Source organism: Achroia grisella, unplaced genomic scaffold (genome assembly GCF_030625045.1).
Source record: "Achroia grisella isolate CSIRO2021 unplaced genomic scaffold, CSIRO_AGI_Agris_v1 utg1954, whole genome shotgun sequence".
Taxonomy (NCBI): domain Eukaryota; kingdom Metazoa; phylum Arthropoda; class Insecta; order Lepidoptera; family Pyralidae; genus Achroia; species Achroia grisella.
The window spans coordinates 229,185-246,082 of record NW_026712699.1 but is presented as its reverse complement, the minus strand read 5'-3'; the positions used below and the strand labels follow the sequence as shown (position 1 = coordinate 246,082).

General features: G+C 33.6%; 1 protein-coding gene across 1 annotated transcript in view; it reads right to left on the bottom strand.

The window, feature by feature from the left end:
- Positions 1-586: 586 nt before the first annotated feature.
- The window catches only part of LOC131841844 (uncharacterized), a gene marked incomplete at its 3' end in the record, with an annotated part of 87,735 nt that continues 71,423 nt past the window's right edge, over positions 587-16,898 (bottom strand). The window contains exon 6 of the mRNA XM_059190195.1: positions 587-749. Within this exon, the coding sequence (XP_059046178.1) occupies positions 587-749 (163 nt within the window). The remainder of the gene's footprint in view (positions 750-16,898) is intronic.

Genomic DNA, 16,898 nt, shown 5'->3' with positions numbered 1-16,898 from the left:
TAACTTAGTGATTTTATACAAGAATGCCTTCAGATTTTGTAATACTAAAAACTCAGTCAGTTACACTTATTCAGTCAGTTAAATTGAAATCTCACTGTTTTGTTAAACGAGGCTTCTAACTGTTCTGTCCAATTTGCATCGCTTTCAAAAAAAATGTTCACGATTAGACTATTTTTTGTGTTTAAGATAACGAGTTACCTTCCTTAACTATTTGATTCTTTTGAATTATAAATCATGTTTTTGTTTTTACTATTCCTTATTCCATCGAAATAGTAAACTTATCTCAGCCGTCAATCAAAACGCAGCTTATAAAGGAATATGCACGGGTATAATAGATGGAATATACTTTATTTTTAACATACAGTAATTAAAACATAAACATATTAAGGAAACATGTATAGTTATAATAAAGCGGCCTTATTACTTAAAGCAATCCTTTCAAGGCAACCTTAGGGAAACGTAATTAAATATCGAACAGGTAGGTAATATGCAAACATGAGAAAAGTAAAAAATAATAGATGAGATAGCCGCACAGATAGAACTATACACTAAATGTATTTAGGTCAAATAGTTATATGGTACTGACCATGGTTCAGTCTAAACTTGCGGTGTTTCTCCATGACCGATGGCTCCACCAGCGCTGAGATCTCGTCGAGGCCCAGCGCAGCCCCTGTCCTGCACCTGCCATCGGGGCAGGACACCTCGTACGCCCCCTGGCAGACTTCCAGCTCCACATACGTTTTCATACACTGCAACAATGAAATTACCATTTCATTTAAATTTATCTCTAAGTATATATATAAGAATATACATGACAAACAATGCTAGAAGAGTGGTATCTCCTATTATTTATACTTAAATAGATTCTAACCCTGGTTTTAACAAATAATTTGAAAGTTCCGCACGCCAGTGGTCTCCTATGGGTCACCTAAGTGGTCTCGGACAGTGCGCTTCCTCCCGCGTACACTTAGATTGTGAAATGCACTACCTGCCGAGGTTTTCTCGCGTGGCTATGGCATGGGGTTTTCAAGAAGGGTATATTAACCCTGGAGTCTCAGGCGTCCATAGGCTACCATAGGGTAACCATTTACTATCAGATGGGTTCATCAGCTTGTTTGCCACCATCGTAGTATAAAAAAAATATATTTTATGGACGAAAGTAAATAAGAAAAAAAAGTTTATTTTGACTATTTTTTCAAGCACCAGGGTGTTATACCACCGTAAGTTAAGTAATAAGTCTACTTGGGATCAGTACACGTGTTATAAAACTTAATAACTTGAGGCACCGCACGGTCAGATCAAGTTAAGTTTTACGTCCTGTCAGTAAAGTTTTATTGCTGTCTAGTAAAGTGGATATCTTGGCAGAGAACGAGCGTAGACAGATTGTTGATATTACAACTTTCAGGAGGGATAGTTATAAAAAATAACGACAGCAACATGGAAATTCTTACTAATATTATAATCGCGAAAGCTTGCGACTATGGATGGTTGTATGTTAAGAGTTGATGAGATGTTAAGTGTAAGAGTAATAACTCTTTCACACAAAAATTACAGAACAGATTTTGATGAAAATTAACATTAATATAGCTTACACATCAGAGTAAGAGATAGGCTACAATTTAAAAAAATATAATGTAAATTGGGCGAAATATAATTATAAATGTCAAGTACGTGTGATTAAGACGAAGTTATAGGGGTCAGCTAGTACGAATGAATTATGATTAGTACCAGAATGCTATATTTATGTTGTTTTTAATGTAATTACTATTGTAAACAAGCTGACGTTCCACCTGATAATAAGTGACAACCATTTATGTACTAGTACTCTACAATCCCCTTACCTCTGCGACGGGGTTTTTTTTATGATATATGATAATGAACTGGGCACCTGCCTACGTTAACCGTTTATGTTTGTGGGCACCAGTCGAAGTTCATAAATAAATCATAAAGTCAAGTTAGTGAAAATGGCAATTTCCCACGATGGTTGCCAGAAGAACTGCTAATCAACTTAGCTTCATATTACTAACAATGGGGTCGTCTGTCCACATTACTAGACGGCCTCGGTTTTCTTCCGATAGTCGCAGGTTCGATCCTCGCACGGCACGAACATTTGTATTCATGAGTTTTTTGTTTGTATCGGTCTGATTATTTCCTATGTATATTATGAATGCATTATAAAAAATGTACATGTATCAATACCCATAAAACAAAGGATTACATCGAGCTGTGTTAATTGTCTTGAAATAATATTACTATTACTAACAACCCCCCCCCCCCCCCCCCCCCCCCACCCACCCCCACCCCCATAAAATTATGGACAGAAGAGCGGATTTCTCAAACGTGCTATATTTTTAGTCCTATAGCTTTAGCTACGTTTTTGTCTCTCCGGGGCAGGTTGCTATGTGGTTGTAGTATAATCACAATGAATCTCTAGACTAGACATATTGACGTATGCAGAACAATTTTCCTGTACCGAGCAGCGGCCTTATAATTATTATAAACGTGTTATCTGTACGTGCTTTCTTGAGCGTGTCAGAGCTAGTTAGCACGCGATGCTCTCAATGCATTGTCTATGCATAGGGCTGTCACACTGTTATTTGTTACTTGTTATTCCTATTGAACACGCATTGAATTAAGTTTTATATACAAATCACAGTATGTTCTAATATAGAAAAATCGATAAAAACTAATTATTCCTAATAAATAATGTATCAAATAAGTAATAACATTAATAGTATAGAATTAAAAATAAACTTGTCATAATTTCAAAACTAATATTTTATACAAAAGGTGATATTTTCTCTATTATGAGAGAATGTCGGTTATGGTATGGCCATATCCAAAGACGCGAAGACGTGGTAAAAAAAAGTGCTCAAGATACCAAACTCGACCAGAGGCAAGAGCAGACCACGTGCCACTTGGCGGAACAATATTAAGACGCAGATGGACCAAGACAACCTTACTATACAGACAACCCAGAACAGAGTTCTCTGGCGCAGATGTACAGGAGACCCGACCCCAGATAAACTAGGAACATGGGTTGGATAGAGAGAGATTTTCTATATCATTTCACAAACGTTTATAACAATTTGAATAAAAAATTGTACTTTGACAACGATTTGCTTTCCAATTTCATTTAAAATCTTTTGCTGAAAGCAATTTAAAGAATTTATGGAATCCTAAAATAATAAATTATATATTGTATAATAATAAATTATATAATGTCATGAGGTAGGCTCATGACATTTAGATTTATATAGATACAAATTGACGTATACTATTTTTAATTATATAAAAAATCGATAATTTAATTAACTTTAAGATCTGTATGCTTGATAAGCAGATTTTGCAAGGGCCACGTTTTTATACAACATCATATATGTATTATACCCAAAATCTACAAATAAATTTATTATTATTATTATTACAAAAAGTCTGTATTCCATGAACAAACACGAATTTAAATTTAAGAAACAATGTGCTTCAAATAAAAAATATTAAAACGACGGCGTTGACTGAAATGACGTGAATAGATAAGTAAAATGTAAATATTTTTTTATTAATTATTAATAATTTTGTTGAGTCAAACGTATATTTACTTAATATCAAATTTAAGTAGCTAAGATGTTATGAACAAAAATGAGTAAAAGAGATTGAATTTCTGACTCCCACAAGTAAATAACGACCTTATATACACGATGTTAAGATTTACATATACGTATTACGTTTAATACATGGACTTGGCAGGGCCCATTTGGACGGTTCTGACTATAGACATCTCTGTCTATAGTCAGAAAAGGTTGGAAGAGGCTCCTTCCTTAAATGGCTACCAAAATATAAAAAAGAAATAACCTAATGAAATGTTAATTATTATTGCCAGTCAATATTAAATTATTATTGCATAAATAATTAGGAAATGCATGTAATATTCTTGCTATTTAAAGAAATAAAACGCTTATTTATTTATTTTATTTACATACTAGCTTCTCGCCCCGGCTTCTCACGGATGTACATGTATTACATATATAAACCTTCCTCTAGAATCGCTCTATCTGTTAAAAAAAACCGCTTCAAAATACGTTGCGTAGTTTTAGACATTTAAGCATATGTACATAGGGACAGTCAGCGACAGCGACTTTATTTTATAGTATGTAATGATTTTAATACTACGCTTTACTTATCGACAGCCCTATCCATGTAATATAATTTAAGATTATTTGATGTATTTTAAATAAACATAATATGTTAATGAATGGCACGCAGCTACAAGTCTGTGCTCCTATTATCGTGAAGGCTGCGGTTGTTATCGTGTAACCATAATTATAACCTATAAGGTATAAGGTTATATAAATTTATATAAGGGTCCATCCATGTACTCGTATAACATCACACCTCAGGAGGTTGGTTTCTTTTTACATTTGAACCCACCAGGGTAAGTAACTGTTATAAATAATAACCTTAACAATAATATAAATGTGAAAGTGATGTTTGTTACGCTTTCGCACAAAAACTACTGAACCGATAATTATGACATTTTGTACACATGTTCTTGGGGGTATTAGAATGAACATAGGATACTTTTTACTAATAAAAATAAATATTTTTAATTCAATGCGAGCGAAACCGCGAATAAAAGCAAGTTATAAAATAAGATTGTGACAATGGGGACATTTCACCTGTGATTTCATTAAAACATATTTTAAATTGAAATAAAACCAGTCCCAAGCTACCCAGAGCATATTTTGTTTACGTCAGTAATCAAGCATAAGGCCCATCTGATGATAAACGGTTACCGTAGCCTATGGACGCCTGAAACACCAGGGGTCACGTGCGCGCGGCCGAACTTTAAATACCCTTCTTGAAAAACCCCATGTTATAGTATTTTATGTTATTAGTACTAGACAACTGATTTTCAATAGACAGATTTAGTCGACATTAAAACGAAAGAAGAAGAAGAAGAATAGACAGATACAGAAATAGAACACAACTAGACCAATACAAACAATCATACTCATGAATATAAATGTTTGCACCGCGTGAGGTGCAATCGAACCCGCGACTATTGAATTAAAACGGGGTGCTACACCGGTAGACCACCGAAAACTAACACCAGAAGATTGTGAAAAACCGTGAGAAATCAAAGCGGACCACTAGTTCGTCAGTGTGGATGGATGTTTGTTAACCTTACACGGAAAAACTACTGACTAGATTTTAATGAAACTTAGCTTATACGTAAGAATAAAACAAAGGCTATAAATTTCATGCAGATGATACCGCAGGCACAGCCAGTTACGGCTAAAGATTAGATCATTGCAACGGTCCAAAACTTCCAAACTATTCTATATTAAATTTTCAAGTCCTTTCTAATATATTCAAGGTTTCGTGAACAAAGGTTCTATCAAGTGTCGTACGAAAATACAAACGGGAACGTTATGAGGAGCTCTGAGATAATCCCGGTTCAGTCAGGATGAATATTTGCTATATATACATACATGCATAAATGCTACAGACTTTGCATTAAGCCGTCGGCTATAGGACAATTTTATACAGTTGCTATTGTTAACGCTCCAGTCGTTTTGTTCTGTGATGAGTAAAGATACAGAAATAATAATAATATTTAAATTCTTAACCTCCTCAACAATATCTTCACCCAGCACAACCTCTCCCACACTTGGCTAAGGCCCGTGTGTATTACCTTCTTTTAAATGTATAAAAGATAAAGAAAAAAGGAAAAAAAGAAAAATAATAATAATACAGGACAACTCACGCATCATCTAGTTAGTTATAAGCTAAGCAGAGCTTCTGTTATGGGTACTAGACAACTGATATAGATACTTAAAAGCATTTTCTAAACACATATATAATTTACATAGGTAATATCCAGACCAATATAAACAAGCATACTCATGAATGCAAAAAATTGCAGCGTCTGAGAAATCGTGCCCGCGACCATCGGAAGTACTTAAAGCGGTGTGCTAAATCGCTTGATCACCGAGGCCGTAGTAGGCCGAAGTAGAGAGAGATATATCACACGAATACCTTAGAGTACTAGAAAAACAAATTAATAATTCATATAGATCCATTCGGCAATGGACAGGGAACTCAAGTTGGTGGAATTCACAGAACGTCCTCCCGCGTACACTTAGATTGTGGGATGAACAACCTGCAGAGGTTTTGAGAGACTACAGCAGAGGGTTTTCAAAAAGGTTATATTAAGGTTTTTAAGGGTCGACAACGCTTAACACCCCTGGTGTTTCAGGTGTCCATAGGCCGTCACCATTTACCGTCAGATAGGCCGTATGCTTGTTTACCATTTACTACCCACTAAACGTTATCTAGTGCCAAACTAAAGTAGTCTACTAAAGGTAAGAGTCTATGCACAATACTAAAATTAGGGCAATTCGTGGGTGAAATCGACCTCGAACTTTCAACTCGTGCTATGCTAATAATGTTCAGTTCAAAAATACCTTCTATATTAAGACGTTTTATTTTTGCAGCCTCTATTTATATTTATTAGAGGACACAAATAATAAATACAGTGAGTAGCATAATTTCTAAAATTAATTTATAAACAGTTCAGGTTCTTATTCTGGAGACAAAAAGGGTGGTTTAAATTTAGTCCCTATTTTTAACTGTTTAAAAAAAGAGGTTATCAATTAGGATCATAAAATACAATTCAATGATATTATTTATTAAATTGTGAACATCAATGACATTTTCAATAACTTAGTGTCGTAAGCACCGCCATATTTGTTATTTGGATAACTCCGATAGGTGATAATTATAAACAGGTATCATTGAATAAACACAATGTCACATGTCCAATAAATGTTATCATCGCACTTCATTAAACACTAATTAACACCACGTGGGACTTGACACCTTTAGTATATAATTGGCTATGACGAAAAACAATAAAAATAATGACAAAGTCATTAAAGATGCAAATGTTCAAAAGTTAAATAATTGAAATAAAACCATAATAATACTGGTGAACGCAGAACAAACTCTTATGATGGAGGCAGGACCACAGCTGCAAAAGAAGAAGAAATAGTACCAAGGATCATAAATATTGACGCTATGAGGATTGGTGTCAACATAGCTGCAGTTCCGGACAGATTGGAGTGTGGCAAAGCCTCGAAACACCTTGATGTAATAGTGTATGAAGGAAAAGGAAAGAATTTAGACTACTACACTGGTCACTTAACTTTTCGCGGAGCGAGTGAGGAAAGGAAGGAATAAATGTAATTTAAAATAAATCAAAAACAGGGTATCCACTTATGTCTATAGCAAGCGTTATTATATAATCATCAGAATGTTTACGACTTCAGTTATATAAAAAAAAGATAATCCATAACCAACCACTACAAACTCACGGAAGGAGTTATGAACCGGCTGAAGGGTAAGTCCTGTGTCCTAAGTCTGATGGATACGACGAGTCTAAGGCAGCGCTAGGTGTTCGAATCTCGGTTCAGTCCGTCGTAATATAAATGGTTGTCATTTCGCTTCCTTTTGAAATGGGACAAAGAAGCGATCAGAGGGTATGTATGTACCTACCCAACATAAAAAGAAAAGTTTAAAAATATATAGAGAAAATACCTACCAATATAAAAGGCCTTGAAAAAATGACAAAGCGACTGAACCTCACGAAATATGTAGTTTTAGTTCACGAAAGGAGAAATATAAATAAAACCTTATCGAACAACGGTCACGAAACCAAACTTGACATTACCGAAAACGGCTGAAATGATGCCACAAAACCCGTCTCGCAATAAATCCGGAATAATAATGAACGCGAATGCGAGTTCCTTAATTAGATCTCTCTGATTACATTTTTTCTTGTTTAGAAGCTTATATTTTATTAATATTTTCTGATTAGTCTAGGCTACGTGATAAAGTAACAAAAATAGTTGTTCCTAATTAATAAAGTTTGCTTCTGTACTTCATACAATGAATAGTAAATATATTTTAAAATTAAGTTTTGGCTAGCTGTTCATAAGTTAACTACTTTTAATAAATAACAAACATAGTAAGTTTGATTAATGCGACGAGCATACAAGTAATTCACAGATAATATGTACAAGAACTTTTTAGATAACGAATGCGTACTTTGTTATCCGAGACCTAGTGACATCTTAAAAAAAGTAAAAATTACGTTATTTATTTTTGTTGTGGCGAAATTATTATATCCAAATCCAAAAAAAGTTAACACTTATTATTGTATCTGCTAGCTGATATGTAACAAAGCCTTATACCAAACATGTTTATTTTAAAGCTCTGAATTATATAAATAAACGAGGTTGTCCTTATGTAGTACCTGCCATTCCTGATATATGTACCCGCTATATGCATGTCCAATGTCACATTAAGGAAAAAGTGTTTAGTTGTGTAACGTGGACTATGTGGACTAACGTCATCAGAAAAGATTTTTTTTTTATTCTGCATCTTCAGTCCCTACTAAAGTTTCATCACAATCTATATAAAAGTATATAACGTATATAAACAAACTTTTTTAATATTACATTAACATAGCCTCTATTTTAATAGTTTTAACCATTTATTAGTTGTACTTACTTAAGAAAATACAATTAAAAAAATAAAATGTAAGTACTCCAAGGGTCCTTTTCAATCCTTACAATCACTTGAAGTACCAGGCAAGCAGAAATACGTAGGAAGTTTCAAGTAACTTACCGACCGTTATTCATACGTACTACAAACGTGCAACTCTACCACATAAGGCCAAATAAAATGCATGACGTAATTTTCAATGCTGTGTGCGGCGCGAACGTGCGGTGCTTGCCCGGAGCGGGCGGAGCGGTGACCGGTTGTGCAAGCAAATATGCACTTAGCCAGTTGCAGAAACCAACTGGAATTTATGCACTCCTGGTAGCATAAACGTGTAGTGCAGAGGCGATGAAATGACGCAAACATTATTGTTGTTGTCATTGCCTCCGCAGGTATCGAGTATGAGTACTTAATTACAATTATAATTGTAAATTGTAATGTTGTTTATTCTATATTGATGCAACATCAATAAAATAATAATTTTATTACAAAACACAATTACGTGGGTTCCGCTGATAACTTTCATTTGTACATCTCTATTAACCTTGTCACGTGTCCATAATTAAGTTGCTAGTTACAAGACATTATTCAACTTCTTTAAATTATAGTCGCAGATTTTATTATATATTTCAAATCTTGATACAATAATAGGAGACCAACATAATATTCTAAAACCCTATGCATGTGTTTGTAGGTTTATAGCACCTAAACAGGCTTGCCTCCTGGAAAGGTCGTCAAATTTTAAATACGGTGTCCTCAGCACATGTGATAAACAAATATAGTTATATACAATCGAGTGAGAATTGCGGTTAACTTATTTCAGCTCTAGTGTGGTTTACAAGACTCCTTATTACATTTTCGAGTCATAAACAAACGTTTCCTTTGTGTTTTGAACGAAACGAAGCGTTTAAATGAATTTCTGCGGTTCATAATTAAGTACAGTCGTACTTAATGCTCAAGGTTGACATCGTGACTAAAACATAAGTTTTACCTATATACATATAGTAGAAATAGGTGAAATAGTTGAGACCGATGCAAAGGTATTTTTAACTTAAAACTAAACGTACCCGTAATTTTTTTCTACTGAGTTCCCTTGTAAATAATAATAATTCACACAGTGCTTATATAGTCAAAATCTAAGTGAAGTTTATATTACGGGTACTAAACAACTGATAGAAATGCATAGATACCTTTTTTTGTAAGTACACACATAATGTATAAATAACACAAACAATCATACTCTCAAGCATTTGTATGCGCCAAATATTTTTTTTTTCTTACTCTTAATATAATAATCTTAGGACAATTCACACAGCGTCATCTAGACCCAAGTTAAGCTAGCTAAAGCTTGTGTTATGGGTACTAGATAACTGATACATATACATCGACTTTTTTAAAATACATACATAGAAAATACCTAGACAGATACAAACAATCATACTCTTCTATACAAATGTTTGTCGAACCCGTGACAATCGGAAGTAAGGCGGTGTTAAGTGCTAAACCGCTATACTACCGAGGACGTCAAGCGGTTTTTTTGTCAGAATTGGTTTTATAATCTGTAGGATTCACGCTATATGTTTATGACATAAAAGAAGTCAAGTCACAAAACAAGCACATCCAAATAAAAACTCACTCGCAGAGTCGAGGTTCTGAAATAACTATCATCTATTTCGCATTATGCTGTATACGTTGCAACTTACGTCATAACAGTCCTTCACGGTGTCGATGTCGGTACGTCCCAGCTAGTCTAGTAATACATGTTCAGGTGATCACAAAGCCTGTTAGGATACTTTCCGTCACACCGCATCGCTACTTGATCTTTAACCTTGTGAATAGAATAGAACTGTGTAACTGTTGGAAAATCTTGTTTCTAGACAATTGTTATAGCAACCACATTGATAACCAGGCAGTTTCCACAGATCAGTTACATTTTGAGTATTCTTTATTAACATATGTTTATATTATTATTTTATGTATAATATGTTAACCAATCAAACACGTCCAATACGATTCGCAATCTATCCGATCCGATACTGATATTAAAATCTGATGAATTTGAAAAAAATACTTAGTACTTGCAGAAAATAAAATGCAAAATAATAGATGTCTCATTTGCCTATTGTAGACTAGATAGATGATATCTAGATGTATCTCTTGTTTATTTGTATACTTGGGGCTACAATTTATGGTCTAATTCATAGGTAAATCCAACTTCATGTTGTAATACAAAAATAATCATAAAATGGGATGAGATACCTTTAATTAGACATTTGTAAAATTCTATATTTATTGGTGTTTCTTTTAAGTTGAATTTCCATAAGGTTGTGGCATTATATAAAACGGTTTCAAACGTAACTTCATAAGTTTGCTTTAATAAAAATATATTAGACACTATTTTAAACAAAAATGAAGAAAGTCGTTTGTTCGTTTAGTTGTAATGTACATGGAAATTATCCTTGAAGCCTCCTATCATGGTCATTTACCGTAAATATAGTGTTTTGTGATGATCATGTTTAGAGCAGAGGGTCACTACTTTCATTAGGTAAACGACCTGTTTGTTAGCCATTCAAAGTAAATAAAGAACAATTTCCTGCAGACTGTGATATTTGAGCAATTAAAGTTACATTCAGAATGGTGCCGTGTGTACCGTGACGTAAACACATTGTTTGTTAATAAGTATAGATAAAGCACTCGAGTTGTTTGCCGGTGAGTACGCTGGCAACCCTGGTAGGGTTGCCAATCGTGTGAGTATCATATACATTGACATCGCTGTTACTCCAGTCAGCTCGTGACCACGGCTAGTGCAACCTATTCGAAACGTCAAGAGAAGTAAATTAAAACATTTATTTGCCATAAAATTAAGTTAAGTTTTCGTGTTAAGACCCGACTAATAATATAAATAACGTGTGAGTATCATTAAACAAGTACGACACTTCTCTAGTACCTACAATATATGAAACACCATCATCCTTATGTGATTGTGTACATTTGATTTACATTGGGTTTTGCTTGATAAATTTATGACAATATTTCACTGCATCCAAAATTGTTTTAGACTACAATATTGTGTGAAACAAAAATTAAATTAAAATTTGAGTAAATATTAAACCTAGACATATTTATGTTAAGATTTTAATTTTGTGTAACCTATTTATTGTATAGAACATGTAAAAACCCATGCGCCATTTCATCTCTTCGCCAATTTTTCTTCGTCAAAATATGATATATGAGGGTGAAGTGCCTAATATAAACGTGTTCACAATTAATTAAATAAATAAACGTAGGAAATTTTTAGCTCTATTTTATACTAGCTGACCAGCGCAACTTCGTTTGCAGATACACTTACTGTCTTCGTTCTTCGTCAATGTCAACGACTGTACACAATATCTTTTCAATATTATAGCCTATATGTTATTCTGATATTTAAGTTACATTACTACAAAATATCATTATAATACATTCAGTAGTTATTTGCGAGAAAGAGTATCAAACATCCATCCATACTCACAAACTTTCGCATTTATAATGTTATAAGTATGATGGCAGAAAGTTTTAGGTTTTGTCAACCCTGATGCTTCGGCATTCAAACAATGCTATTGCTCAAGCTTAATGGCCTTGTCATATTAGATTTCTTTTTGAAACTATGAGAATACTAGATAATAAGCAACTATTCGATGTGGGTTCATGTTTGGTCATTAAATTTGGATTACTGTACTTAAGCCTGAGATTGAATATTTTTGAAATATATATCATCTCAGAATAATTAACACAGCGTCATCTAGTCCCAAGCTAACCAGGGCTTATGTTATAAGTAGCAGACAACTATAGACATATAAATACACATTTTGTATACATAAAAAACACCTACTCCAATACAAAAAATCATACACAGGATCTTAGCATGTTTGGAATTGATATTTCGACAGTGTTCTGACCACCATAATCATATGGTAAGATTTATTTTATTGTACCATCTTGCAACTACCATAGTACCATTCATGAGTTACTGATAGGATCACGACTACGGCATTATGCTTGTGTACCCTCTAATTTCACTACCATATCGTACCTTCCTACCGAAACATGGCAAAAATAACAAGTTCCTTGGCGACTGAAATAAGCGAGTATCAGTGATAATGAAACTTTACAGTAATATATATATATATATATATATATATATATATATATATATACATCAGAACAACACATAAGCTATAATTTAAAAAGATACTAATTATAGCTTATGTGTTGTAAATTGGCCATGTAATGATTAAAATGAAGTAAGTGTAATGCAGACGAAGTTACGCGGGTCATTCAGTTTTCAATATACTTCTAAACTGTTGATTTCCTGGCCATGTTCGGCCTCGGCGACTTTTATTTATATATGTCAGGGGCGTTACGTTGGTGGGCTCCATAATGGATAGTATAGCCTAGTTTATCGGTGCACGTGCGATGGCCGAGTGCATAAAAATCATAATAATAAACCAAAGACAACTCACACAGCGCCATATAGACCCAAGCTAAGAAAAGCTTGTATATGAGCAACAGACAACTGATACAAATACATAGATATTTTTTTTAAATACATATATATTATACACAGTAAAACACCCAAACAATCTTACTAATGAATTCAAATATTTGCACCGTGCGAAGATTCGAACGATTATGTTATACACATAAACGGTGGTCTAGCGGTTTAGCATACCGCTATTGCCGACGGTCGCGGGTTTGAATCTTCGCACGGTGTTAACATTTGTATTTATAAGTATGATGGTTTGTATCGGTCTGGGTCTGGTGGGAACTGTAAAGATGTGTCTAATTTTTTTTTCTTGGATGACAATGTAATGTGCACCCGCCTGCTAACAGTTTTCGCTAGCTGGGTACTAGAGGAGGATGATAAAATGAGCATAATGTGATGTCAGTTAGTATGTTCCCTCGTGACAAATTTATCACGATGGTTTCCAGGGGGAACCGCGTGGAGGTCAACTGACGTAGTACATTGCTAGCAATAAGATCATCAGTCCACATTACTAACAATCCCCTTTCCGCGCTGGTGAGACTGAGTTACACAATCGACTTTTAATAAAGTCTACCACGGTAAAACAAACATAATTCTTCTATCCCAACTAATTTAATAATTCTCTGGGATATATCTATACGCACGTTATTAAAATGGTTGCAGCACCTCACTCACCTGGCCTTAGCATATATCTAAGACCTATTACGGAACAGTGATTTTGACAAGGTTGTCTCGTTTAGCCTAAGCCAGTCTTCTGTAGCATAAAAACTATTATTTTTTCAACAAAAGCTCAAGGTTGTACGCCGCAACTGTACAATGTAATATATACATAAAGTTGCATTATCGGCAAATTATTTAGCGACTTGTAAAGGATAAATTAAATTCTACTGTATATTTGTGACAAACACAACTTCTTTTCTAATTTTATAAGTAAAAATAACTCTGGACAATTCATATAGCGCTATATAGTCTCGCAATCTAAGCAGTGCCTGTAGTTATTTATATTAAACAACTAATAGAATTAAAATACATAAAATAAATAGGAAATATTCAATCCAATACAAACTTATAATACTCATGAATATAAACACATTTATATCGTGCACGAATCGAATCAGTAACCATCGTAATTAAGAAGTGCTAAACCCCTAGACCACCGAGGCAGTCTGACACAATATATATAACACATACATATATTCTGTTGCATTATAGGCTTATAAGTAACGTAACGTAAAAGTAACTATATATTTTTGTTTCCGAAGAACTTTCTTAATAGAAAGGTTTTCCTACGTAATTGTACAGGGTGTACAGGGTGTACAGGGTGAATTATTTATACTAATATTATATAGATTTTGTCAAGAATAATTAAGAAATAACTTTAGTGTTCGAAAGGTACGTTATTCCAGAGTAACAAATAGATATATATATTATGTTAATATACAAAATTCCAAAAAGTAGTGAATACCCGGGTAAAGACATTATACTAGTAGGTTAAAAAAAAGTTTAGTTGTTCATGCCTATTTTTTATTCCATTGCTTATGAATGACTCCTTACTATTGTAGATAAATGTTAATATACAAAATCCCTAAAAATTGTAAATACCCGACTAAAGACATAACAATAGTAGGTTAAAAAAAGTTTAGTTATTCATGCCTATTGTTTTATTCAATTGCTTATGTAGTACTCTTTATTTTTGTAGATAATTACGTTTATATTTGCCATTTCTTTATTACTGTTTATCTGTTCTTAGCTACGCGTAGAACAGTTATTCAAGCACTTTTATCTAATCTCTTTCAGGCTCGTTATTAACTGTAACAATACAAACAACGAAAGAAACACTAACATGCTGCAATGCTGACTTTATAATCCGGTCAAGTGTGATCTGGACTTGAATTTTTTTATATAATTGGAGTAACACATAAGGGCCACCAGATGGTATATATATTGGGGAAAGCAATTGTTAGTAATGTGAACTAATAACTTCATTGATGGCAATGTGCCATGTCAGATAACCTCCATCTGGAAATTATCGTGGTAAATTGGTATTTGCCAAGATTGATCAGATCATCCTCTCCTAGCCAGCGTAAACCGTCAGCTCCGGAGGGTGCATCATTCCATTATCCAAATTAAAAAACCTATATGTAAAACGGCACTACGAGCATTTTTTTATAGCAAAAGAACAAACAAGTTTGCGGCTAACTTAATGGTAATTGATTATCGCCGCCCATGAGCACCGGCAACAGCAGAGGAATTATAAGTGCGTTGTCGGCCTTTTAAGAAGGAATAAGCTTTTTTCTTGAAGGTTTCAATCTGTTCGTAAATACCATGCCGGAAAGTCATTCCACAATGTGGCTGTGCGTGGCAAGAAGTTGGAGAAGTAATGTAAGGTGGAGTACCACCGTTAATCCAGATGTGACATCTGTGATGTGACATTAAGTGACATCCGCGATTCGTCATCATTCTGAAGGACTAAAATATCATGCCTCTAATCCTGTAATTTCACTGCCTTATCTCAGTTCGACTAAAACATTCATATAAATTAACTATATAGATAAGAGAAAAACAATAAAGGTATCGCTACATATGTGTGTGACCTAGCTTCAGTATTCATTACACGGAGTCACAATTTCCCGTCGACGGAATACAAAACAGGGTTGTCCTCGTCAAAAATAAAAAAAAAAACTACTCGAAATATTGACCTCCCATATTCCATCATTAAAAACTGATACAGATTGCTACTGTTCACTTAAAATTATAGACGCTAAAGTTTATGAGTATGTATGGACGGATGTTTGTTACTCTTTCAGGCAAAAACTACTGAATGGACTTTTATGAAACTTTAGAGTAATATAGTTTATACATCTGGCTATAAATTACTTGCGGGTGAAACCGCAGGCACAGCTATTATATACATATATCTACTGTTTACTAAATATGAACAGATGTCCATTAAAATTTATTGATATTGCCTAGAATTTATTAATGTTAATATTCGCTTGTAATTGACATACTAATAAGCTCTAACGAGTAAACCTGACTTCGATTAAATAACTTAACGATGTATATTGGAGTTGGCAAACCTATTTGGAATAAATAAGTAAATATTGTTTATGATTCTAATTATACTAATTGAACGACCATCGTAATTATAAGGCACTTAGCTTTCTCTAAATAAATAATAAAATAAATTCCGATTCTAAACATAGAATGTATTATCCTACTTTCTATCCTATAAATATTATAAATGTGAAAGTCCGTAAAGATGTTTCTTACTTAATTACATATAAATGGCTGACCGGATTCTAATAAAATTTAATACGCAGATAGACCATATCCTTTTTATTTACGGGCTACTGCTAATACGGTAGAAATATATATAAAAGCAGTGTTTCCTTCCTGTTGTTAGATGATCATATTATGAAACAGGAAATTGTTTTCTTCGTAGAAAATGAATTACTTAATTTTATTATCTCACAGATAAGAGAAAGAAATTATATAGCATAGTTTATCATAGATATCGTATCTCAATTGAAATTCGGTGCGTATAATTGTGCATGTAAAGAATACATGTATAAACAAATGAAAATGGCCAATGTTATTAATATAAAAAAAAATCAATATTAACGTCTTTTTTTTTTCAAGTTTTTAATGATTAATCTAACATATAACATAAACTTTGTTAAAACAGACGCATGCAAATGTGCGATGAAAAATATTTAATTACGATTTATATATATTTTTCATTGCATTTTGAAATATTGTAGTAAACATAATTATAGCCTTAGGGCTCACTTATGAGGAAAGGTTT